The sequence below is a fragment of the Pteropus medius genome, unplaced genomic scaffold (assembly GCF_902729225.1).
Source record: "Pteropus medius unplaced genomic scaffold, Ma_sr-lr_union100, whole genome shotgun sequence".
NCBI lineage: Eukaryota > Metazoa > Chordata > Mammalia > Chiroptera > Pteropodidae > Pteropus > Pteropus medius.
In genome coordinates this window covers 2,070,743-2,096,861 of record NW_024347867.1, presented here as the reverse complement: position 1 = coordinate 2,096,861, position 26,119 = coordinate 2,070,743, and the positions used below count along the sequence as shown (strand labels likewise).

The following is a 26,119-nucleotide window of genomic DNA, read 5'->3' as shown; positions in this document are numbered from 1 at the left end:
AGATAAATAGACACTTTAAAGCTTAAATGATCATTAGTTTAGGAGGTTATTTATGTTTTCCTGTGGTAAGTTTTCCGTTCACATCATCTGATTTAGTTCTAGAAAGGCACTTTGAAAACGTGGCAGCATCCAGAGTTCTGTATGAATAGTTCAGTTATTATAGAGAAAACTACTGTAGTTAGAGGATAAGATGTAACAGGTTGTACATTTCTGAGCAATTATAGTTAAAATGCCCAGGGCCAAGAATTTTTCAGCCACCCAAGCAGTACAATAATTTTCCTGAAGTTTCAAAGCCAGGAATATATATATGAATTAAATTCTTTTATTAAAGAATTTTTTTTTTATCTGAAATCCCACATTTGCTCAAGTTTGAATGTTTGACATCATTGAGAACCAGCCAAAGGATGAGTGTTTCACTGAACCAGAGAAGCCAAGAACTAACTGTGAAAGCCTCAAGAATCAAAGTTTTTTGGGGGAGAACATCTATAAGATACCATGAAAGTTGCTTATTACAGGAGAAAACTACATTTCATTCTAGAGATGAAGCATAATGCCTATCTAGTTGTTTTCTCTAGAGATGAACATGTTTCAAGATGGATTTGGCAGATTTATTTCAAGTATGAAAAACCCAGACAGCCACCAAAGTATATACTTAAAATATGGCAATGGCAAAATTCATTTCTAAGTTTCTAAATGCTCTCTAATGAAAACTAGAATCAAAAAGGCTAAGTTCTTAGGACTTTATGAAAACAGAACAAGTTCAGAAAATAAGAGCTTTTTTCAGTAACAGAAAAAAATTAGTATTTTTGTATATGATAAGCTCACTTACAAATGAATTGTTAAAAACTAAAGTGCATAAATAAACATTTTACAACTTCTAAACGTTCACATGGGGAAATGGTCAACTTCACTGTAATCAAGAGAATAGTAGATATGCATAAACATACATAATAAATACCCCAAACAGAGGGAGGATCGGTGCTTCTCTGCCCTGCTGTTGTTTATTTGTTCTAATAAGAAAGAGAAAAATGACTGGCTCATTCATCTCAGGGACACACACTCTTATTTAAAGCCAGGCTATTTTCTTCTTCAGTGAATTAGAGAGACTTAACAGTATATTTGGGGACTTAAAATTTAAAAAGGGGCACCTCTTCTTTCCTTATTATTATTTGTTATTCTCTCTATTCTCTAACTTATGTAAAAAGATAAATCACTTAATAGGATTAACCCAAAAGACCCAGTAAACTGAACAGAAAGAGTTGAACCAAATTGAAAGAGTAGGCTCAGTAAACTGAATTGATATGTTTGGACTCCCCAAATACCGTATTGCCTTAATTTTATGACACACTTTGTTATACATGTTATAACATTTAAGAATTTCTGACATAGTGATTAGTTTAAAAATTTAATGTAAAAAGACTTGAATGCTGGGGGTGAAGTGATACAGTTGTCATTGTCTGTAACTGCGAGCTTAGAATTGTAGTTAGAAAAGTTCTCTCTTCATTCATTCACACAATCGTTATTAATTGAGTGCCTACTACGTGCCAGGAACACTTCTGAGCACAAGGGATATGGAGGTGAACAATGTTAGGCAAGCATCCTGATCTCCCGAAGTTTCATTCAGATGAGGAAGAAGATAATAAACAATTTGACCGATAAATAAAGAATTTCCAATTGTGATCAATGCTGCAAAGAAAATAAGACAGAACAGGAGAAAAAGGTAGTCAGGGAGGCTTCTCTCTGATTAAATGACATGTGAGCAGTAAGCTAAATTCTGAACAATTAGGAGGGCAAAAAAAAAAAAAAAAAAGGCTTTCTCTCACCTTCCCTTATCTGCCTCAAGACAGATCCTCCAAAAGGAGCTCACTTGTCATTAGTCCCCTCCCCTGGAGTTTCATCCACCAGCAAAGATCAACTCTTATCACAGGAGTAGAGACTAGAAGTCGACACCACACCCAGACAGACTTTGTCACAAACTATCTTGGCCTCCATCCATTCCTCTAAGGGCCCGTTCCTCTTTCCTAAAAATCACTTCCTCCTTTCTAAGTTGCCTGCAACCCCCCTCCCTTTCCTCTATAGGACAATACATAAGCTGTCAAATCTCACCAATTTTTTGAGTATTCGCTTTTTTTCCTGTGATGCCCCAAGCATATAATGTTAAAAGTTAATACATTCGAACACATTGTCTCCTGTTAATCAGCCTGATAACAGTTTATTTCATAGATATAGCTACTAAACCTAGGAGAGTAGAAAGAAAGTCTTTTCTTCACAACATAGTGAAGAAAGAGGAATGTTATTAAATCAATAAATGTAGGCTATTGTCAGTGAGTAAAAGAAGGAACGTAGTACATTTATATAATGTGGTTGTTCTCCCCACCTGCCACATTGTTATTAAGTCCATGATGGGACTTGCAACCATGGAGTCTCAGAATCATGGAACTATAGCAGCTTTGTCTCCAGCCTGCTAACTTGCCTACATTTTCTACTTTTAAGTTCTAGGAAGTTCTGGTTTCAATAGGAATGTTACTCAAGAAATATTAACACAATAACACGTTGCAATCTGTTTTCAAAAATAAACATGAGTTACTTTATTAGATTAGCCAGCCCCAGAAATCAAGCCCCTGAGAGAATAAAAGCTGAAATCCTTTTTTATGGAGATGGGGAGGGTGGGGAAGAGGGCGAGGAGGCAGGAAGGGCAAGGAAGCAGGGTTATGGGCACCTCAAACGACTGAAGAAATTGAGGGACAAATGAAGGAATCGAGGGACTAAAGAAAGAGGGTGCATCAAAGGCAGACTTTCACAACAGCCTGCACTATTCCAACTAACAAGAATTCATTTATTCCTATTAACATCCAACTTACTGTTAAACCCAACACTGCATTACTGGTTAGTTCCTAACACCCATTTCAAATCTTTTGTAATTGTTCATGTTTGGTCATTAACAGCAGCTTCCACAGAAAGAGAAATGAAACCAAGTACTGAATATTTATATTCGCGACGTAAAACAAAATCACTTTGCCAAGTGTTTCAGCCAAGTGTTGACAGAAAATTAAACCAGAATTTGGGGGAGTGAATTTTCTGCCAAGTTTTAGATTTCAGCATCCCGTGCTTTCAGGCAAAATGGGATAATAGATAAGAGCTGTACTTGACGTTAAACCAACCCCCTTCCTTCCAGTGCAGGGTCTTCTTTCCCATTATTAGTGACTCATTAGGTTACCTCACTTCAGTCCCATCACTAAGGTGGGTCTTGGTTTCTCCATTCGTCTCAGATAATACCTGTAAAGGATCTGAAGTACCTAGATAAGAAGTAGCATTTTAGGAGAATTTGGCATTCCTATGATGATGAAATCCATGACAACATCGTCCCAGCTCTCCTTGTAATTACAGCCCACAAATAGCTTCTACTGTCTTTTCAGAACTAGCCCTTATAGCAGCCTTGAAAGTACCAACATTACTCTTCAGTAATCTCAAAGCTCAGCTAAGGGTTATTAAAATTTGAAGCAGGATTCAAAGTAACCCTGTAATAACTAAACTGTCATACTGACATAAGGCTGTTTCAAAATACGTTGAATATCGATCTTCCTTTTCAACAGAGCGCAGCGCTAGGAAAAGCGGAATAATTGTAGAACACACACAAAATGTTCTATTTTAGTTTAACCTGTGATTGTCATGACCTGCAATTACAAACACTTTCAGAAATACACCGTGACCATTTCTTGATTTCAAGGTTCACGAACTCTGGTTTGAGCTGAGCCAGATTCGGGTCCCCTGCTCAGCCGCCGTATCTGCTCTCATTAAACGTGTTTCTCCTGCCTCCCACTATCTCCGGATTGCCCATCTTCTTCATTGTGTGGCATAAACACACAGGTTCAGGCACAGGCCCACAGACTGTCTAATTCTAAGAAGTAATGTGTGCTCACTGTATACATTTCATGATATGTGAATGCTGTCACCATGGTGAAAATGGCACACAACTCAGGAACACTCCAAAACACGCCGCATAACCAGGTTTCTTTTTCCTTCGAATGAAACACGTCTTTTTTCTCCTACGTGTCTGCTGGGTGTTAATCAATATTCTCTTCTCTTTGCCGAGTTCTGTTCATCTTGATAAGATCTATTGAAGAAATTAAAGTCCCTTGCAAGGCTTTTGGACACTCTATATCTCTTTGGCTTCAACTCATTCCAGAAATCTCCCCAAATCTTTCATCTTCTTTCTCATAAGGACTCTTTCCTTCTACATTCTCCCTCTTCTACTCTTTCCTTTTGATTCATTACTAAGAAAGTTATTATTGGTCTTGCCCTCCTGTTAAGTATTAGAAAGAGAAAAGTGTAATCAGCCAGAGGAGCCCTGATTAAGAGTGGCAAGGACGGGACTAAGAATGCCTCCTCAGAGAGACCATCCCTCCAGTAGTAGAATTACGGGAAGTGGGGGGCAGAGCAAAACTGAGGACTACAGACCACTCCTGCACCTGACTGCTATGACCTTGTCACAAATCCTGGTAGGTAAGGTGGCATAGTACCTACCTCGGGATAATCAGAAGCAGCAGATATGACCAGCTCTTTCAGGCTTGTTACTCCCATTATTGCCTTCCTAGCTCATCAAGTCAGGGAGCAGACATCAACCCGGAAAGGGGCAGTGGAGGTTATAGGAGGAGATCAGGGGCCAGAGCCGGAGAGATGAAAGACAGCAGGAAAATTCTGTTTCAAAGGAGCACAAGCAGGGAGCAGTGTGAGGATTGAGGAGAACCTCACTTTTTATCATCTCGATCAGCCCAGCGAAGTTTCCCGAGGATAGAATCAAGGCTGTCTGGCTTCCCAAGTTCATATTCTGCCCCTGCCCAATGTCCATGTCCATGTTTGGCTAAGTGACAAACCACTGCCATGTGTTGTGAGGCTGGGGGCCAGAATACAAAGGGGGGCCCTGAGACTCAATCCTGTAGGATCTTTCCTGAGACTAATGTCTTAGTTGAGATTTCAGATTGTGGACTTTGAAGTAAGATGGGCCCAGTGCCAGTCACGGCTCTGCCACTTACTGATTGTGTAGACTTTGGGCAAACGGCTTAAGCTTTTTAAACTTCAACTTCTTCAGCTGCAAAGTGGAGTTGTTATGAGGTTTAAATAGCAGAATGCATTTCAAACATTTCACCTTAAGATTGACATACAGTAAGGACTTGATAGATATTATTATTAATTATTATTAGCTTGACTGTCCATCGTTTGAGCGTTGGCACCTAAAAATATTTGTGAACAAAAAGAGAACAAATATCAGGAGGTTTGGATTTCGAAAAAATTCCAGCCATCATTTTAAATGACCTGCATCAGCTGTGGGGCCTTGGCTACTCCTGACTCTGCTCTAAGTTTCCCTTTGCTAAAAAAAAAAAAAAAATGGAAATGGAACCCTCCATCCAGGCCCCCTCTCAGTCACTGCAGGTCCTTACTGGATAAAGGAGTATATTTTTTTCTACTCAAAACATGAGATATATATAGCCTTATTTAAGTCTACAAGGGGAAAATGGTACAGAATATTTCAATCTGGTCCTAGTTTAGTTAGCCATTCTGGGAAATGGGCAGAGGAAGTGGTAAAAGGGCCTAACACCCCTCTCTCCACAACTCTTGCACCTCCACTGCCCAGGTGGTAGACACATAATTCCACAGGACACCCTCTGGGTGAAGACAATGGGTTACCATGCTATTTAATAAAGGGGAGTGGTGTAAAAATCACCCCATTGGCACCTTGGGGGTGATTATTAGGACATCTAAAAAGACTCCTAATAAGATCTTAGCGGGAGGACATAGCAAGGGCAGTCATGGACTAGAAGTGATTTCTAAACTGAAATGCTACCTGAATGTGGTGCCACCTGGGCACCTGGTGTGCAGAAATGGGCAAGAGGAAATCAATCAAGTGTTGAATGGGGTTGGTAGTTGTTCAGATTCCTAATTTTATCTAAGCTCTGCCTGGTTCCTGCGAATTTTAAGGCTGCAGGGCTACGGGATCTGTTGTCACCTCAGACCTGCATCCCATCAGCCTGGGGGCCCGGCTGGCAGGAACGCTGGGGATGAAGGGCAAGGCTGCGACTGCTGCTTTTACTAGGAATCCCCTTGGGGAGCCAAGGGGCCCAGGGTAAGGAGCTCCTCTACGAGCGCATCATGTGCACAGCCCAAGCTTTTCGAACCTGCCCTGAGGCCTGAGGTCTCGGACGCCAAGGTGGTTTTTAGGGTTTTCTTTCTTTATTATTTCCCTTCTTGTTCTCCACAGTTGATGATTTTCTGCAGAAAAACGGCTGAGAAAAAAAAAAAAACCTATTTCATTTCCAGTTCCCATCACCGCGATTTCCACATGGATGTGACGTTGGGCCCAGCTTCCGAAATGCCCAGGTGACTCACGCGGGGACACCCCGGGGCGGGGCGCAGGAGTTTCTCGCGCGGTGGGAGGGGAGGGGCGGGCGGGCCGCAGCTCGGTTACTCTCCTGCGACCCCTGCGGGCCGTCGTCGGCTCTTTACAGCACTGCATGGCGGCGTTACGTGACTCGGAAAGTCCCTGAGTGGAAATCCCCCGCTAGCCGCGGCGGTAAAACAGAAAGGAAAAAAAGAGAACTGGCAGTCTACGGCCTCTGCGGCGGGCCAAGTGCAGAGCGCTCAGAGCACGCGGGGGCGGAGCGGCAGAAGCAGCCGCCGGAGCACAGCAGCAGCGGCCGCGGCGGGCGCGATCCACACCCCCGGCTGTCCCAGCCAGTGAGCGATCCCCGAGCCCGGGCGTCCATGGGGAGCCGCCTTCTCCTGGCTCTGACCCCGACCACCGCCTGCGGCGTTCGCCTGCCCTGACCCGGACTAGGGACTTCGGGAGAGGATCGCGCGGCTCGGAGAGGTAATCGCCGCATCCCCGGGCAAGGGCTGCGGGTACGCATTTGGCAGCGACTCCGGGGCTGGACCTGTCGACCTGCCCTTGGTTTTGCAACGGTCCTGGAGGGCAGTTTGTTGGCCTTTTGTGCCCATTATGTAGGTTTTGAAATGCTAGGAGTTGAGGTCGCCGCGCCAGATGTTAGGCTGACAGCCCTGGATTCATGCAGCTAGCTGTTCCTTTCAGGTTATGCAGAGAACTTAAAGTGCAGCTGACTGGTGGAGAGTCGCTCCCGGGGCCGCTTGCTTGGGTGGTCGTTGATGCTTTGCTCCTTTTCGTGTCTTTTTTTTGGAATCATGGGCTGTGGCTGCTCGGGCCATTTAGAGACCTTGTAGAAAGCCATGGCCCTTTCTCAGGCTGTGCAGAAACTAGCGCACGGGGGGGTGAGTGGTCTTAGGGGTCAATAAAACCAGTGAGTCAGCTTAACTCCCTTTCCAAGGATAGCCTTGCAACATTCCAGAGCTCCTCTGCTGGGTGGGCTGGGGTCAGTGGACGACATTTGTGCAGGTTTACTGGCTGGCTGCAGGCAGTGCAGAGAAGGGTGTGCAGGTAGGAAGTTAGGCCTGGCTCCTATTCTCGCCTGTGGAGGCTGTGTGGTCGAGGGATCTGCAGGCCCCTGCCCCAGCTCCTATCTCTGGCCAGTCAGGTGGGTCTGGTTGGGCCTGTTGTCCTCCACCCATCCTGCCACCTGGCCTGCTGCCAGGGCAGCAGGTAGCTGGGTGGCATAGGGGAAGAGAGATGAGAGAGAGTCACTGCCTAGTTGGCTCCTCTCTCTGGCTTGATCTTCTTGGTGCTGGCCCCCCTCACAAGTGGTTCCTGAGTGCATTCTAAAGACCCACCATTGTCACATTAGAGAGTTGCAACTGGACTATGGCAGCATTCCCCCTCTAATGGTCAAGGCTGAGCAGCCAGTTACTGTCTCCATTCTCCCTCATTGTCTACCAAGCCAGTCATTTTTGCAATTCCTTATAAATACAATTTTTAATTTTTGAGGGTAGGTATCCCAAAATCCCATAAGCGGAAATCATATGACAAAAAAGTCATAAGGACGTGACGCACAGAAACTTAAATGTTAAGGGTAATATTGTATGTTTTTGTCAATAAGGACATTACAATCACAGGTCAGAAAAATTATATTCTTTTCTCAAGTGTGGAGAAGTCCAAGTACTGGGCACTTAGACAGTGGGTTTTGATTTCCTTTAAGGATGCAATTCTGCAGGCTGTGCAAGGCTAAACCTATGAATGAGATGGCATTTGGGCTATGGAATGTTGACATTTGCATGTCTTGCATATGGTTTACAGCTCTCACCATTTGAAAGATATTTAGGTTCAGAAGAAAATAATAGAAGTTTCAGAAAAGCAAAAAGAGGCTTCGCCTAACTGGAAAATCTTCCTATTGCCTGTTTCCACCTGGAAGAGCAGGCATTGCAACCATAGGTATGGTGCTGTGAGAATAGCAAGAGGCAGGTATTGGAAGACTGGGCTTCTAGGCAAAGTTCTGCCCCGGATGGTGTGGGACCTGCGCAGGACCTGTACTTCTGTTGCCTTAGCTGCAGACTAAGGTGGTTATGTGACCTCAAGAAGGGGAATAAGGTCGCCTTTGATTTTTAGCCCCAGCATCAAGTATGGCCTTCACTAGATGGCCGGACAATGCTTGTTGAGTGATGGACAGACAAATGAATGACTTAGTGAAAGAGACTTTGCCATACACAAAGGAGAAGTGTGTGTGATGTTTTTGTCCCTTCATTGTGTGTGTGTGTGGTTCTGGTATAATTTTGCCCAATTCTACCTGCAGGGAATGGTTGACATCAAAAGAGAAATTACTGTTTGACCCAGAGAATGACTTCTCCCAAACCTCATCTGGCAATCAGATCAGGAATCCTGACCCAAAACTTCTACCAGGAAACTCCTCAGAAGCAGTCTTGAGGTCCTTTAGGCCAACTGTCTTCAATGGCTTTAAGAGAGTCTAGACCCACCCGAGAGTGGCTTCTCTAATATTTAGGTTTTCTTTCACACTTACATCTATCTGTTCAACTTCTTTCTCAACTAGCAGCTTGCCCTGGCAAATAACATGATGCAGGAGTGGGATTAACAATTGCTGTGAAACTTTCTAGGGAATATCTTAATGCTCTGAAACCATCTTTGTCTTCATCTTGGAAATTAGGATGTATGGTGAGGCACCCTACTAAGTGCAAGTGAATGAGAGCTGGCTCTTCACACAGCTCCACACTGCAAAGATCCCAAGGTACATCAGTTCACATCATTCCACACTATTGGCGTGGGTTGTAGATGCTGGCTTTGTGCCTCTCCTTGTTCATTTGTCCTGAGTGGCCCCCTAGCTGCAATGTCTTTCCTCTTCTGCTTCCAGACTTTAATTTCCTTCTACCAGTTCATTATGTTTGAAGATTTCAGGGTGAAGACAGGGTGGGAAATACATCTGAGTGTTGATACCTGAAAGGCGATAATAAATTTTGGTTGGCAGTTGTGTTGAAGTAATTGAGCTCCAGTGTCTGCTCTTGGAAGTGTAGAATTTAGTATTCTATTATTGTTATTATTTTGATGTTGTAAAGTTTAGTGGAGAGGCTCAGAAAGACTGCTGTTCGTTTGCTCTTAAAATTGCAAAGCATCTTGCTAGAAATAGGCTTTTTCATTGGTTCTAAAACATTCAGTTTTATAACTCTTTAAAAAATATTGTAATGTATTTTATAAATAAACTCTTTATAAATATTTCTCTTTGGTGCTAAAGAGGAAACTCCAATCAGATGCCTGGACAACAGCATAAAATGGCAGGATTTTTCACAAAATATTTACTGTCTTTCCAGTATAGGGTTATTCCCCTCCTCCTCAGTACCCACTCTCCGCCTTCCTTCTCTTGTTTAGACTAATCTTTAAGAGTGATGTAACTTAAAACAGTCCAGTATGAGTTAATCTTTGGGGCCAGCTAGTATCCTGGGAGTAGAAGTGACTAAGATCTTTTGCCTACAGATTAGGGTAATGACAAGATCAAACACTGGGGTTTCCTGCAGGCAGGTATATAGGAGAGTAGATTCAAAGTCAGGCTAACGGAATGGGTTTTTTTCTTCCTCTTCAGGTATTGTGGAGCACGATGGCTGAGCAACAACTTCCTCTGGCTTTGTATTTGAGCAATATGCGGAAAGCTGTGAAGATCAGAGAGAGAACTCCAGAAGATATTTTTAAACCTACAAATGGGATCATTCATCATTTTAAATCCATGCACCGATACACACTGGAAATGTTCAGAACTTGCCAGTTTTGTCCACAGTTTCGGGAGATCATCCAAAAAGCCCTCATCGACAGAAACATCCAGGCCTCCCTTGAAAGCCAGAAGAAGCTCAATTGGTGTCGAGAAGTCAGGAAGCTTGTGGCCCTGAAAACAAATGGTAAGATGAGCTTTTGTCTCGGAGGGGCGGCTTCCACAGTGCTGGGTCCCCATTCACTAAATTTCAATAGACCGAACTCAAATCTCTTGAGGCCCCTTAGTATAGAAACTCAATGGGGGCAGCTGATGAAAGCAAGCTCGTTTTGTGAATATGCTCATTAAGGATATTTTCAAGTTGTGTATATTAGAGAGCAGAGCGCATTAGGGCTTGGGGAACGCATTTCTAAACACCATGCCTTTGCGAGTGACTGTGTATCTAATTCTTTTGACTGTTTAATTCAACTGTAAAATAGCCTTCCCTGGCCAGTAATGGAAATAATAAAAGACTTTAAGTTCAAAAGGACATGTTGTGAAAACTAGCATTCCTATTATTTCCCCCTGTCATTAGAAAATGCTTGTGATGATGACCTTGCACTTGAATTGATGGCATTTTATGGATTCACCAATGAATGTCTGTTGAAGACAAGAGAGGTTTTATTGTCCACTCCTTCCTTACCTAGGTTCTGTTGCTTATGATCCCATGATAGGAACTAGAAAGATATTTGAGATTTTTAGAGCTGATTTTAAACCTCTACAGCATTATTTTTAGACATAGTACTGAATTTCTTACTGTCTGTGCCTATCTGCCCAGTGGCCCTTTACTACTAGTAGCTATTTCCTGTTCTAAGCTTTCCTGTTTTGTTTTTTAATTATTTCCTTTGAGCAATGTATGTACATCACAGAAACATCCGAGAATACTGTTTCATGCAGATATAAAATTCTACTTTATAGGTGTAGCTAATTGTTAAAAAGCAAGTAGACTGTTCCAGATTGATCGAATGCTTATAGTCTAAGTAAGGGCAGAAATCAACAGGTCCTTAGACCGGTTACAGCCCTAAATTATCTCAATCAAAATAATACATTCATCCAAGTGCCAAAAATCCTGGTCGACAATGAGATGTTAAGAACATTAATTTAAGTAACTTAATTGGTTATATTAACTCTGGCCATTTTTGACTTGGGTAAGTTGAGGGACATGTTTTTTTGCTTTGGTTCTGAGGGGTCTTATGCATCATCTCAACATCTTGCTTGTATTTTTGAAACATAGATTCTTAGAAGCACAGATAGCTAGTATTTCTATTGTTCTTAGCATTAAATCAAGCGATGCATAGAAGCAGGTAATTATGTTAAGTCATCATCAATGGGTTTATAGTCCTTTTTTTGTTGCAAAAAAAAAAAAGATGGAGTCAGCTTTGGGAGAGTTGGAAACAAAGAGGTTCTGCCGAATTAGAGATGTGGTAGAAAGAGGAAAACCTGATTATCATGAACAACATTAACTGACACTCTGAGTTTAACTTGCTCCATTTCCTTAAGGAAAAAAATGGAATATAAAGAGTAAGCACTTGTTTTGCAAAGATTTGTCATTTAAATCAACAAGTTTTCACCCTACAAAGCAAACTACAAAAGCCAGTCCAGGTTTGATAACATTTTCTGGAAAAAGGGATATTTAGGCTCAGAATCCTTTGGTTTCCCTCACTTTTAAAAAAATTTCTTAAAATTCTGGAAAAGGAAGAAAAGATATTTAGGGGAGAGGGGACACAAATGACTCTTCCTCTGACTTTTATCAGCACCTTTTTTTCTAAGCCTTCCACCTATAGGAGGGTTCTATAAAGTCAGTGGTCTGGGGAGGGGGTGATTCACAAGTTTGCATTTGAGGATATGAGACTGTGGTGAATGAGGAAGGGAGTAGGTGGCATAAAATTGAAACTTCATGTGAAAAATTCCAGCGTCTATTGGCTGCAGCGATTTCACTTGTATAATGAGTAGCCCTATTCCAGCTCACCCTGACCACACCCACTTGGAAAGTCCAGGGTGCACTTCGCAGTTTAAATGTCTACACACCAGAACAAAAAGTACAATAGCTGTTGCTCAATTGCTAGTCAAATAACTTAGCACTGGGGAATTCCAGATGTTACTTAGGGAATTTTATACTGGTGCATCTCAATAAAGAACTGAAAGTAAGCACAACAAGAAGAAAAAAGGTCTTATCTTTGCTCTAGATTTTGCAAAGGGGAAATTTCAACAGAATGCAATTGTTGCCACACTTCTGCCAAGATACAAGGCTTGGGCGATATTTTTCGTTCATTTGTTTGAATATTTATTTAGTTAGTTTTTATAAGTGTGTAAATTGAAGGGATATAGGCTGTGGATGTATATTTGAGGGCTTTTGTTGTTGTTTTTTACGGTTTGACAGTAATTGAAATTTGATAAAATAGCTTTATTGCCCTACTTAGAAAGAAAACAGTCGAATTTTTCTTTTTAAGAACAATTGTGCACTGGTCAAAAGAGATTAAGGAATAAACTTTTTCTTTTATAGTAAACATTCCCCCAAAATGTTTATCGTTCAGCCATTGGATAAAAAATGCAGTCTCTTAAATTGTATATCTTAAGCTATAAAAGTAACAAATTAATGGAATAAAATTAGACCTATGTTTTGCTCAAAATGTCAAAATTCTTAAATGCAACCCTAAACACTGAATTATTTCCAAATTCAGGCACTCTTTAACTTTTAAAAAGGACTCTGCAAGTTTCTAACAAGCAGGTTCACAAAAGGCATTTCTGGGGGTGCGGCTGGATGAGTGGTAATTCACTATCCTCAATCCCACTTTACAAAACAGTAGAAGAAACTCCCAGGCCTGAAAGGCTGCAGTGGAATGGTCAAGTCATTTACCACTGAGTCATAGCCAGACAGTCCCTGTCTAGTAAGGAGCCAGGCCGCCTTCCTGGTTTGTGCATGTTGTCCTGTGTGTCCTCTCCTAGAATCAGAGTAATAGAGCCAGTGTCTTAGCCAGAACATCAAGGGATATCAGAAAAGGACAGACTTTACAGATCATAATCCAATGCCCTCATTGCACAAAGAGAAAAAATACTCAGAGAGGTTAAGGAATTTCCCCCAAGGTCACATAAACTAGTTAGGGCAGAGCCAGGCTGGAACCAAGGTCCCGTGTGCTTATCTGTCTCTGGGTGTCTTATCTGTCTCTGGCTCTCTGTCTCTGGCTCGTTCGCTCTGTTATCAGTCATTAAAAATAAGAGCAAAAAGAATGATTTTTTTCCCTTAACGCTGTCTTCACCTAGTGCAATGTTATCGGTTAGTCTTTGACTAAGAATTAAACCATTTGCATTTCTGCATGCCCTGTTGGGTCCCCCACGATAGCCATAGAGCTCATGTATGCTGAAAACCTTTATTGGGTTGGATTGCTTGAATTTGCTTCTCTTGTGTCCTCAGGTGATGGAAACTGCCTCATGCACGCTGCTTCTCAGTACATGTGGGGTGTTCAGGACACAGACTTGGTCCTGAGGAAGGCACTCTTCAGCACCCTCAAGGAGACGGATACACGCAACTTTAAATTACGCTGGCAGCTGGAGTCTCTTAAATCTCAGGAATTTGTGGACACGGGGCTTTGCTATGATACCTGGGTATGATTTGTTCCCCTATTAAGCATCTATTGACAGAACATTATGGTGGGAGATAGGGTACCATAGGCCAACCCCAGCTCTCAGTAGCATATGGTTTACTAGGTCACATGAACTTGGCTAAGCAAAGCGCATAGTCAATGGAAAACACCAGAAACCTCTTCTGGGATGTACCAGAGTCTCTTGTCACTGCTGGGAGCTTCAGGGCAGCAGATTCCCACCTGTGTGTGAATTTATTTTAGCTGGATCATTCTGCTCCCGGCCTTCCCTGTGGCATTTTGGTTGTTTTTTGGTTTGATTGTCTTTTGCATGCTTTACTGAGCCAGCCAGTCAAATTCAGACCTCACCATTCTCAGTCACAAGTTTGGAATTTTTGTATACATTTGGATGAGGGGTTTCAAGTTATGCCTCATTAGGGATTTTTTTGAAAGCAGGTACTGTCCCTGTCCTCCCCCACTTTTGAGTTTGCCTTGTAGTGGAAAACGTAAAGGAAGAAACCCCAAATGGGGAAAAAAGTGTGATCATTTGAATTATCATTTCCAGAAAGGGGAAGAGTAAGCTGAATTATATAAATGAATAACTATAGAATGAAGTCAGACCGCTTTTTTAATGCAGAGTACACTCAACTTTTTTTTTTTTTTTCATCTTTATCCTTCTTCCTTTAGAATTGGAATGATGAATGGGACAACCTTATCAAAATGGCATCCACAGACACACCAGGGGCCCGCATCGGCCTTCAGTATAATTCACTGGAAGAAATCCACATTTTTGTCCTTTGCAACATCCTCAGAAGGCCAATCATTGTCATTTCAGGTGAGATGCCTGCAGATCACTTATTTGTATTTAAGTGCTTTTCAGCTTTCACGCTTTAGCTTTTAGGAAGAACTCACGCTACCAAAGTTAGAGGCAATGGTAGCTCAGTGTAATTTGATGAAAGTCACCTGAGGGCCTTATTTTTTCTTTCTTTTTCCTTCAATAGACAAGATGCTGAGAAGTTTGGAATCAGGTTCCAATTTTGCTCCTTTGAAGGTGGGCGGAATTTACTTGCCTCTCCATTGGCCAGCCCAGGAATGCTACAGATACCCCATCGTTCTCGGCTACGACAGCCAACACTTTGTACCCCTGGTGACCCTGAAGGACAGTGGGCCTGGTGAGAAAACATCAACTCACATTCGTAACTGCTGATAGAGACACCTCGTTAGGGCAGAGCCGGTACACCCCGTTCCCATGGAACGTCAGGGTTTGCTCTTTTGTTCTTTTGCTCCTTATTGAAATTGTCTCATTGAAGTGTATTATTTTTATTTAAATACGGTAATCTGTCATTTGCTTGGTTAGCAACAGTAGTGCAATAGCAGTATGATGATACCGCCCCCCTATTTTTTGTGTATGGCTTGGGAAGTACTTTTAGCATGTTAGTTGCAAGTAGAAGATATTTGTATGTATTTTACTACCACCATTTCTATTAATACATGACAAAGTAAGGCACACAGAGCCCTTAATACGGCACCTGGCAAGGAGCAGGTAAATGTCAGGTTAGCTATTATCATAATAGCTTAATATGCAAAAGGCACTTTGTAAATGCTTTAGGTATATTATTTTATTTCATTTCATCCTCACAGCATCCCTGTGGGCTGCAAACATTGGTAGCCTTATATTATAGATAAGGCACTTGAAGCTCAGAGAAGTTTAATAACTTACCTAATGTCACAGATTTGAAAGTAGCCAAGGCAGCATTCGAATGTGAGTCAGCCTGATTCTGAAGTGTGGGAATTTAAACAATAAGATCCATTGCCTCCAGGCTACTTCGTATTCTGTGGCCTTCCTGGAAACAATGCATTTTATATTAGAGTTTAGTGCAGTTCATTTCCCCATTTGAGGTTGTGGCTAGATAATACTTTTCTGCTCCAATTGTATCCTTTCTATATTGTCAAATTTTAATTGTTATATGCATAGCCTCACACACAATCTCATTTAGTTGAATCATATTGGGCTTTTGTTTTTCTTCCTCAGAAATCCGTGCTGTTCCACTTGTTAACAGAGAGCAAGGACGATTTGAAGACTTGAAAGTTCACTTTTTGACACAACCTGAAAATGAGATGAAGGAAAAGCTGTTGAAAGAGTACTTGATGGTGATAGAAATCCCAGTCCAAGGCTGGGATCATGGCACCACCCATTTGATTAATGCTGCAAAGTAAGCACTTTATTTTTAGCTCTATTCTTTGTCCTTAACTATTTTTAATTAAGCCGCATACGCTGATGCCACCCCAAAGCTCAACAGTAAAGTTATTTGAAGCCAGTTTCCTCCAACATGCATCAAATACAGAGGCCTGTGTATGAGTCAAAGAGGGTCACTTGAGGTGTTATTAACTTTGGTTTCAAATGGAAACAAGTAGTTTATCCATAATGATTCTCCTGCATATCTGGGTGCTGAGAATTTTGGCTTTTAAAAGTATGTTTACGTCAAGGACAGTTGTTTTTCTTAACTGCCGTAGTACCAGACTAACAAGTGAAAATTCTTAGAAACAAAAGCATTTTGCTCTAGGCTTCTTGGTAATGACAGACACACCAGACACAGACTAGGTTGTAGAATGTGTTTATGTGGCAGCCACGTGATTTCATCACCGAGAAAGGGGAGGAAACATCCAGAGTGCACAGTGTACAGCTATCCAAATTTTAAACACTGGTTTTGTGTTAAAGAGATGCCTATTTCTTAGAACTTGAAATGCATGAGATGACTGTGCAGGCATAAAAGAATCAGTTTCCTGAAGTGGAGAGTAACAAATTACAGAGTCAAAAATAAATAACACCTGGGGGTGTGTCTGCCTCTTAGTTACTGTTCAGGGGAGTTAACTCTAATAGAGACCAGGCACCAGTTTAAAATTAATAACAGCAAAACACAGAACACAGAGCTCCAAAGTGGTTTGTAGCATAAAGTAGACTAATCCCAAAAGAACTAGAAATTTGATCTCTGAGAAGTTAGAAAGTAAAAGTGACTTTTTAAAAGAGGAATGGAGTCATTAAGTGTAGAGGCAGCCTCAGAGTAGCCTTTCTTTGGAATTATACATAATTTGGGGTGGACGAAGACTGATTAAAGAAGACTGTGATTCTTGAGATTGTGAAGTGCTGGGTGGAGCAAACTTCTCATGCTAAGCCTGCATTTCAGTGGCCGATTATAGTTATTGCCAGAATTCATATTCTGAAAGTTTGCTTTATGAGCTAATGATGTACAAATGTTTGTGTGTGTGTGTGTGTGTGTGCGTGCACGCACGTGTGCATATGTGTAATCTCATATCTTTCCTTTTGGTCTTTAGGTTGGATGAAGCTAACTTACCGAAAGAAATAAACCTGGTGGACGATTACTTTGAACTTGTCCAGCACGAGTACAAGAAGTGGCAGGAGAACAGCAAGCCAGGGCGGAGGGAACTGCACACTCAGAACCCTTTGGAACCTTCTGTTCCTCCACTTTCTCTAATGGATGTAAAATGCGAAACGCCCAACTGTCCTTTCTTCATGTCTGTGAACACCCAGCCTTTGTGCCATGAATGTGCAGAGAGGCGGCAAAAGAACCAGAACAAATCCCCAAAGCTGAACTCCAAGCCGGGCCCTGACGTGGCGCTTGGGGTCTCTCGGGGCGAGGCCTATGAGCCCGTGGCCTGGCGCCCGGAGGAGCCAGCCGGGGGACCTCATTCGGCACCGCCGACAGCACCCAGCCTTTTCCTGTTCAGCGAGACCACCGCTATGAAGTGCAGGAGCCCCGGCTGCCCATTCACGCTGAACGTGCAGCACAACGGGTTTTGTGAGCGTTGCCACAGTGCTCGGCAACTGAATATGGGCCATCCCTCGATCAGCACGAGGCATTTAGATCCTAGCAAGTGCCGAGCATGCCTCCAGGACGTGACCAGGACATTTAATGGGATCTGCAGTACTTGCTTCAAAAGGACTACGGCAGAGCCCTCCTCAAACCTCAGCTCCAGCATCCCTCCTTCCTGTCATCAGAGATCCAAGTCGGACCCGTCACAGCTCACCCAGAGTCCCTCTCCGCATTCTTGCCACAGAGCTGGAAGCGAGGCCCCCTCTGGCTGCCTGTCTCAGGCTGCACGGACTCCAGGAGACAGGACTGGGACGAGCAAGTGCAGAAAAGCCGGCTGCATATATTTTGGGACTCCAGAAAACCAGGGCTTTTGCACGCTGTGTTTCATCGAGTACATAGAAAACAAACGTGAGTGAAACGATGGCTTTTGTAACCCCCGTTTCGAAACCTGTCTAGAAGGGGTTTCGTTCCTAAACTTCAGGAAAGGAGACCCTCTAGTAAAAAAAAAAAAAAGACCCTGGCGTAAAATTTCGCACAGAGGGACAGTCACAGTGATCCTGCTAGCCGCACGTGGAAGCAAAAGGCACAGAATACCGTGTTCTAAAACCCAAAAGTGCCCCATAGACAGATTTCATAGAATTTATTTCTGTAGGTCACTCAGTGTTGAGTTTATAAGGTAGAGTTTAAACTAGACTTCTTTTGAAACTTTGGCATAATAGAGAAAATTCAGAATCTGAAGAGCAGCAGCTGGAGAGAGGAAGTCTCCACTGACATTGCAAGAAAACATTTGTGGTTTTTAGAAATCTCTAATTCGAAAGAAGGGCAGGCAGTTCATGTCTCTGTTTTTTTACTGTGGCTGACCGGTGAGGCATGTTCAAAAGTGAGAGATTTGTCAAGTCAAAGATGTTTCAATAATAGTATCATTATTATTGTTTTTTTATTTTGCTGAATTTATAAAAGGCTGCCCAATATATTAGTGAAGGCTAGCCTAATCTGTATTTGGAACCTGTTTTATTCTCATGTCATTGTCTCTCTCTGCTTGGTGACTCATATGGGGTACTGATTACCATCAATTTTCTTCTAGATTTTGTTGCTGCCTCAGGGAAAGCCAGTCCCACGGCCTCCAGGTTCCAGAATGCTGTCCCTTGCCTGGGGAGGGAATGTGGCACCCTTGGAAGCACTGTGTTTGAAGGATACTGTCAGAAATGCTTCATCGAAGCTCAGAATCAGAGATTTCATGAAGCAAAAAGGACGGAAGACCAACTGGTAAGACGTTTTGAGGAACTGTTCTCTCTCCCGTGGACCAGTCCTCCTTGCTGGAGTTGTTTGTTCCGACTGTGATAAGTAGCCTTTCCTCCCTGCTGAGTTCCAGGGAGAACCTGGGGAAAAAGTCACCTTGGCCCTGGGGCTGGAAGTGCAGCAACTGCTGGTGACTCAAATAACCTAGGTATATTTTAGAATTTGTTTTGAAAAGCAAATAAAACTAGCTGTAGAATAAAACCTCTTAAGAAGCCTTCAGAAGCCAGATGGCGATCGGAGACTTTTTGGATTTGAAGTGGCCAGCAGACTTTCTGTAATAATCCTTTATCAAGAGGAGACAAGAGCAGGATTGGGCCGGGTTAGTACTTGGATGGGAGACTACCTAGGACGATTGTAAGCTGACAAGGTCCTTGCAATCTGTGAGGTCAACCAAGGGTTGCCTCGTTTAATAGATAGATAGATAGATAGATAGATAGATAGATAGATAGATGATAGATAGATAGATGAGACGAGAGGAGGAGACAGAGCATCCAGGTGCCTCCATGAATGGCATATAAGAAAAGCAAATATTGATAGATGCCTCTCCTGTTGTTTACAGAATGGTAGGGACACTGTCTAAATAATTAAGGGCAGCTAATTAATCCCAACAGCAGTGAGCTGAGCCGGCGTTGGCAGGCCTCTGCGTGAGGACTGGGGATTCCATCGGCCTCTCTGGGGCCAGGTCTGCTTTTGTGGGATTGGGAGGGTAGTCGACAGCTCCTGCTCTTCAGTTGCACATGCGACTCCGTTCCCTCGGTCAGGCAGTTGCTCTTCACCCGACAGAGCCCTTTGGCATCCACACTGTCCTATGAGATCGCACGGTGCTCTCCCTGAGAGATGTAAATCACAGTTCTCTCTTCTCTTTCTCCTCAGAGAATGAGCCAGCGCAGAGACATGCCTCGAACCACACAGAACGCCTCTAGGCCCAAGTGTGCCCGAGCCTCCTGCAAGAACATCCTGGCCTGCCGCAACGAGGAACTCTGCATGGAGTGCCAGCACCTCGGTCAGCGCGTGGGCCCCGGAGCCCATCGGGGCGAGCCTATTCCTGAAGAGCCCCCCAAACAGCACTGCCGGGCCCCCGCCTGCGATCACTTTGGCAATGCCAAGTGCAACGGCTACTGCAACGAATGCTTTCAGTTCAAGCAATTGTACGGCTAACTCAAAACAGGTGAGCCAGCCCCGGCTGTTAGCCAACATGGTGCTACGCTCTATACACTGATGCCTCTGGAGGGCCGTCCCGGCAACAGTGGGCTCAACAGTGTCTTTGAGCAAGAGAGGAAAGATAAGCTCTGCGTCGTGGCCTTGAATTTGGTAACTGGGGAACATTCCCAGGTGGCCTTCACGCAAAACGTGTGACCAGCAACAGATGGTGTCGGAGCCAGCCCGGGGCTGCTCCTTCTCTCCTACCAGAGGAAGGCCAGGACGTTCATGGACTTGGAATGCGTGCCAGGAATCCTTCATCATCTTTTGAGAAAAGGGGAAGGACACACAGTCAGAGCCACTCCACCTGCCTTCCATCGACATTGCTCAGAGATGGGAAGCTGAATCCTCGTGACTCACGGGCCCTCTACAAGAAGCTCAGGAAGCTCAGGGAAAACAGACGTTTTTCAGAGTGTCAGTGGTTAATGGTTTTTCTCTACCTGCCTCATTCCTTTCTCATGGACTGTGATTCTGAGGCTGCTGAGACGAAGTTCATACCAAAAAGCAAAACAGCTGCTCTTTACAATATGCACCTTGTAAAAAATGACAACGTTTTAGTGGGAAGTTGTGTAACTCTTTTGGTCATCACTGTCTTCACTTCTAAAGAGGTTAGCTAGAACTGAGGTGTGCATAAAAATGTGTACATATATAATGTACCCTTATGTATGAGGGAATTTTGTTTATTAAGTTGAAATGCTGCCCTAGAGGAATAAGGAGACTGCATAATAATGACCTATTTTCTGGTTATTGCTAGGGCACCACCTATATACACAGCTTTCATGAACTCAGCCTGCTGCTTTGTTAAAGTTCCTGTGTCTGTGGAGTTAACTTTATTTATTTTATTGCAGACTTTAAGGTTATTTAAATGAAGATATTTCTTCTCTGAGGAAAATGCTATAGTGTCTTCTTGAGATAACATATCTGCTCTGGGTCGTGTTATGGAACCAGGCGAGTTCCTCACTGCCGTGGGGGCGTCGGCCTCGCTGATGCACTTTGGTTGCCTTCCCTAGGAAAAAAGGAATCACATCAAGAGTAAATTTATTAAAATCTCATACTTTTTCTTAATGAAATTTCGGACAGAACCACTTCCCAGCCACAATACATGATTGCCTCTGAGTATCCTACCTCCTTAGAGATATGATTGGAAGGCATCAGGGATGAGATTCGAGAAGGTCACAGGGAAAGATGTGGCCATTAATGATAGTTTTATTTGCTGTGTTAATGCTGTGTCCTGGGGTGTTGGGCAGTGTCCTGGCAGCCAGTGAAAACTTAGCATCGAGGACAGCAAAACCCTACAACGATGAGTATGAAGAGATTTCTTTCTGTCCTTGGCCTGTAGTTTCTCTGTGTGCTTTGTGTAACTGTCATACTTGTTGTAGAAAAGAAAGAAAGGAAAACGCATTGTCCCCAGAGGTAAAAGCTGCCATTTTTGGAGGTCTGGACTTATGACCAGAAAATATTGGCAATCTGTAACTCTAATTAGCTGACATGTTCTTCACTTGGGGCATCGTAAGTCGTTTCCTCTACATAAACCTTTATAATTTTTTTCTAAAGATTTTAAAGAAACTTCAGTGTTTTCATTAATTCTTTTAAAGTTGACATTTTAATAGTTTGTATCAATATTCTCATTCTTAATGTGAAAAAGTGGAATTATTTATACTTATTATAGAAAATATTTGAAATTTGCACATGTAGTTGTCCCTAGTAGACTTCTGTTTACTATGTTGGATTTCTTCAAGTTTTCCTAAATAATTGTAACTTTTCACAAAAGCAATTATTAAAAAATAAATTATTTAAGAACAAATTTTCATGTTTTCTATTTACAAATGATGAAAGAAAAATGCCTATCAAGTTCCCAAACGACTTTGTTTTAAGGTGCACCTGGGCAGGAGATGCATCTCACCCATGGGTAGTAAGAGAACTTTGTAAAATAGTAAGTGTGTGACACCGAGGGCCCGATAGGAGTGGGAAAGGCCTGCCAGTTCCATCTCCCATGAGATGCTAGCTCCCTGTGCTCCTCTGAGGGTTCCTACCCTAACTCTTAATAAAGTATAGAAAGAATAAACAAGGGGGAGGAGCAGAGAGAGACAGGAAAGAAAGAGAAATAGGAGGGGAGGAAGGAAGACTAGTGTAAGATTTCCTGGGTCAGCCCTTAGAAGAGGCGACCTATGGCTGTGATGGCCATGAGGACTGACAGCATCCATGTCCCAGGAAATTTTAAAGTGATATTCTTCAACCCAATACATACGGACCCATAGGGGATTGACTCAGGAGGACTAGGAAGCTCCTGGAATCTTTTTTTTTTTTTTTAAGTTCCCCAGGAGATTCTGATCATCAGCCAGATTTTAGAACCACACTTTAAAAATTACTTATAATCTTCTTTCAACTTGTGGGAAATTTTAGCATGCAAGAAAGTAGAGTGTAATGAACCCCCACACATCCGTCATTCAGTTTCAATAATTATCAACATTTTGCCAAATTTATTTCATCTCTAACCCTCCCTTTTTATTTTTTTCTGGATTATTTGAAAGCAAATCCCAGATATTGTGCCCTCACACCCACAAATACGTCAATGTGCATCTCTGATTGAAGAATATGTTCTTTTTATGTAACCACCATTATTATACCTCACTAAATTATTTTCGGTATCATTCAATACTAAGTATGTATTCTAATCTCTCAGATTGGCCACTATACAAACAGCTTTTGCTTTCGATTGCTTCCATTTCTTAAGGCTCTTTTATTCTGTACGATTCCCTTTTAATTTTTCATGCTATTAATTTGTTAGGGCAACTAGCTCATTTGTTCTGTAGAATAGCCCACATTCTGGATTTGGCTAATTGCTTTCTTATGGTATCATTTAACTTGCTTTTCTACACTTCTTATTAGATTCTGGTTCAATTAGGCGAGAATCATTTGCAGGTGGTACTGTGTATGCGAGCCCCACTGCACCCCATCCTGTACGAGCTATATGAACCCTTTGTGGAGGAATCGCAAAGTCTCAAATTGACCTCTTTTTCTTCGTTCTTCCTTATATCTCTCTCAGCTTTAAAAATTACAATTCTTCAATCAGCATAAAGGACATAAGCATTTGACCATAAGTCATCAGGATTTTTTAAATAGGAAGTGACCTATGGTTAGCAAATTATCTCTGACTCAGAAGAATGGCTCCTAGACAGGGAACTGGGGCAGGTTTGGAGCCAATTAGGTCAGGGCTCCAATTTGGAGTCCTGGATAGACTGCTGGGGGTTGGGGACTCTATAAAGCATATGCAAAATTTTATGTTAGGGTGTGTACATTGTTTTCCTGAAGTGGATCCAATCAATGGCTTTCTTCCATCTCAAATAAAAGACGATTTTCCAAAAAACCTAAGTATAAGAGGACTGAAAAATAAGACTTAGAAAGAACTGGCTTTGCTTCAGCTTATTTAGATCTTCACTTCCAATGCTGTAGAATGTCACTTTCATACCACACCAGGATGTAAGCTCAATATCCAAAATTAAATTCATTATATAATATCCCTGCCCTCTTTCCATACTCAGGGAAGAGTATTATCCTCCTAGCCACCTCTAGATTTTCTTCTCCTCCTCCCACATTCAAACTTCCATGAAATGTATCTTCAAAATGGCTCTCAAATCCATTCCTTCCCCTCTATTCTTCTGCTGCTCTATCTTGGCCTCTTTCTATCTTTTTGCCTCTAGTTTCCCCTTTTAGCCCACTCATTTGCTGTACCTTTACTAGTTACCTGTGCCTGTAAATCATAGACTTGGTGATGCTTCTCCTTTAATTAAAATTCCTTGATGGCTTTTTACTGCTCCCAATGCTGGGTGCATGCAGCCAGGAGATGCAGGAAAAAACATGAAACCTCTGAGTTCATTGAGCTAATATTTGATATGAATTACTGCTGGTGTTCTCCCTTTGTCAGCATCAGGGGTCATGGTCACCTGAGCAGTTCTGAAGTAATTGTGAGCTCTCACCACAACAAGTAGCAGTGGCAACTTCCTTTACTCGCTTCCTGCATAATGACACAATTACCTTTGACTTATCCCTTTTTATGTGATTTTTATTGCCAAAACCGATATAGCTGTGCCACCTATAAACTCTCTTATTTACACTCTTAAACTCAGAAATCAAACTTTCTAATGTTTAAAAATTATCCAAATAGTTTCAGACTGTTTTGAACCCGTTTATTGGAAATATCAACATATCTATACCTTTCCAACTAATCAACATCAAAGATTGAAATTTACTAGCTGAGTTTCAACAAAAACCTTGTTATAATTGATAGCTGGATGTGAAATGTAATTATTCATAAATAAGGAGACACAGTGATTTTTTTCTTTCTATCCATCTTCTGTTTTTTCTATCTTCTGTAGGTATCTTTCCCAGCTCTGACAGTCTTAACAAGAATCACAATAAAGTAAACTTAGAATCAGACTTTGAAATGGCTATATCACAAAGCAATAGATGATGATTTTTTTAAAAAATAAAGCACATTTACTAATTTTATTATTTCCTATAGAGAGCAAAACATTTTACCATTAATAAAAATAATTATCTTAAAATATTGCTTCATTTATTGTTACCTCAGTATTTTGAAATTCCTAATGCTTCGTGATTTTTAATGTTTTGTGTAATATGATCATAGTTTAATTACTTTAAATTAATATATACATATTGCGAATGCATATTCAAAAATGTTTTTAAAGATGATATGAGATGAAAAGCGTTTAGAGTTCAATTTCCAACATGTTGTGCAATGTTCTTTACAATTCAAACCAACTTAAGTCTTCATTCTTGTCTCTTGCCACTATATTATATCTATCTCATGGTCTTCTAGACAAGTCTTTATTCTTCTGCATTCTCTAGAATAAGACACCTTTTCAGTTTCAGGATCCCTTTGTATTCTTAAAACTTATTAAGGACCCCAGAGAGTTTTTGTTTGTGCGTGTTATATCTATTTATATTTACCATTTTAGAAATTAAAACTAAAAAATATTTCCAAGCACAGAACACACAAGCAAACATTCCTTTAGTTTCCAGAATGATGACATCATTCCATGTAATGGAGCCTCTGGAAAACTCCACTGTATACTCATGAGAGACTGAGAACAAGAAAGGCAAATAACACCTTAGTGTTATTATAAACATATTTTTCTACCTCATGGAGTCCCTGACAGAGTCGCAAAGACCTCCAGAGGTCTCCAGACCAAACTTTCAGAACCTCCGCTCTCAAACAATGATCCTAACCCAAGACTCCTATCACCACACCAGTAACACCTGCAGGATGTTTTGAAAATACCCGTGGCCATGCTCTGACTCTGGCCAGTACTTCAGTGCATATTGTAAGTCATGGGCCTGGATAAATTTCGCTGCACCAAGCCCTGGCTGAGAAGATTTTCTATAAACAATGGACTCTGCTTTTTTGACTGCGTGTCCCTACCAGTAAAAAAATTTTGAGCATGTACTCCCCAAAGATGTGTTTATTTCTTTATATATACATATTATAATATACATATTACTATATCAGTATATCTTGTGCTTTGCAAAACATGCAAAAACTTAAGAGATAAAAATTAAATTTAAAAAATTCTACCATTTTCCTGCCAAGCCCCAGTGACTCTTCTGCACACACCCCAGAGAAAGCTTCTGGAGAACATTCTGAAAATTTCTCTACGTCTCTGCCTTATCTTTAAAAGCCTTCTGGTTTCCTCATCTGCCTTCCACTCCCTTCTCTCTTCTCCCTTCACCAGAATCTGGTAGAGTTCCTGCCTTTTGTTCTGCATTCTCCCAGATATCATGGAAAGAGCTCGATATTTTGTAAAAGAAATTATAGGTTCGAACCCCTACCCCATCGCCTGTTAGTTATTCAGACTTGAACAAGTTAACTCATGTCTGAGTCTCAGGTTCCCCATCTGTAAAATGCCCATTAAATGTTTTTAAAAATATATTAGGGAAATTCTTCCCCTCATCCTACAATAAAATGGTTCTCAACCCTGAGGACATATAGAATCCCCTAGAAGTCGTTTAAATCGAGTCCATGCCGAATTTCACTTTT

The 26,119-nt window shown here is 41.8% G+C and overlaps 1 protein-coding gene across 3 annotated transcripts; it reads left to right on the top strand.

The window, feature by feature from the left end:
- Nucleotides 1–6,632: 6,632 nt before the first annotated feature.
- Nucleotides 6,633–21,865, top strand: TNFAIP3 (TNF alpha induced protein 3). 3 transcript variants are annotated; one of them, XM_039878982.1, is made up of 9 exons: nt 6,633–6,865; nt 9,990–10,299; nt 13,564–13,754; nt 14,417–14,564; nt 14,731–14,901; nt 15,762–15,942; nt 17,063–17,970; nt 18,647–18,828; nt 19,735–21,865. In XM_039878982.1, the coding sequence occupies exons 2-9, from the start codon at nt 10,005–10,007 to the stop codon at nt 20,017–20,019; spliced, it is 2,361 nt and encodes a 786-aa protein (XP_039734916.1). In that variant the 5' UTR covers nt 6,633–6,865; nt 9,990–10,004; the 3' UTR covers nt 20,020–21,865. The 3 variants fall into 3 exon arrangements, with proteins under 3 accessions (XP_039734916.1, XP_039734917.1, XP_039734918.1); XM_039878983.1 differs by having other exon boundaries at nt 6,633–6,897; XM_039878984.1 differs by lacking the exon at nt 6,633–6,865 and adding an exon at nt 9,587–9,889.
- Nucleotides 21,866–26,119: the final 4,254 nt, after the last annotated feature.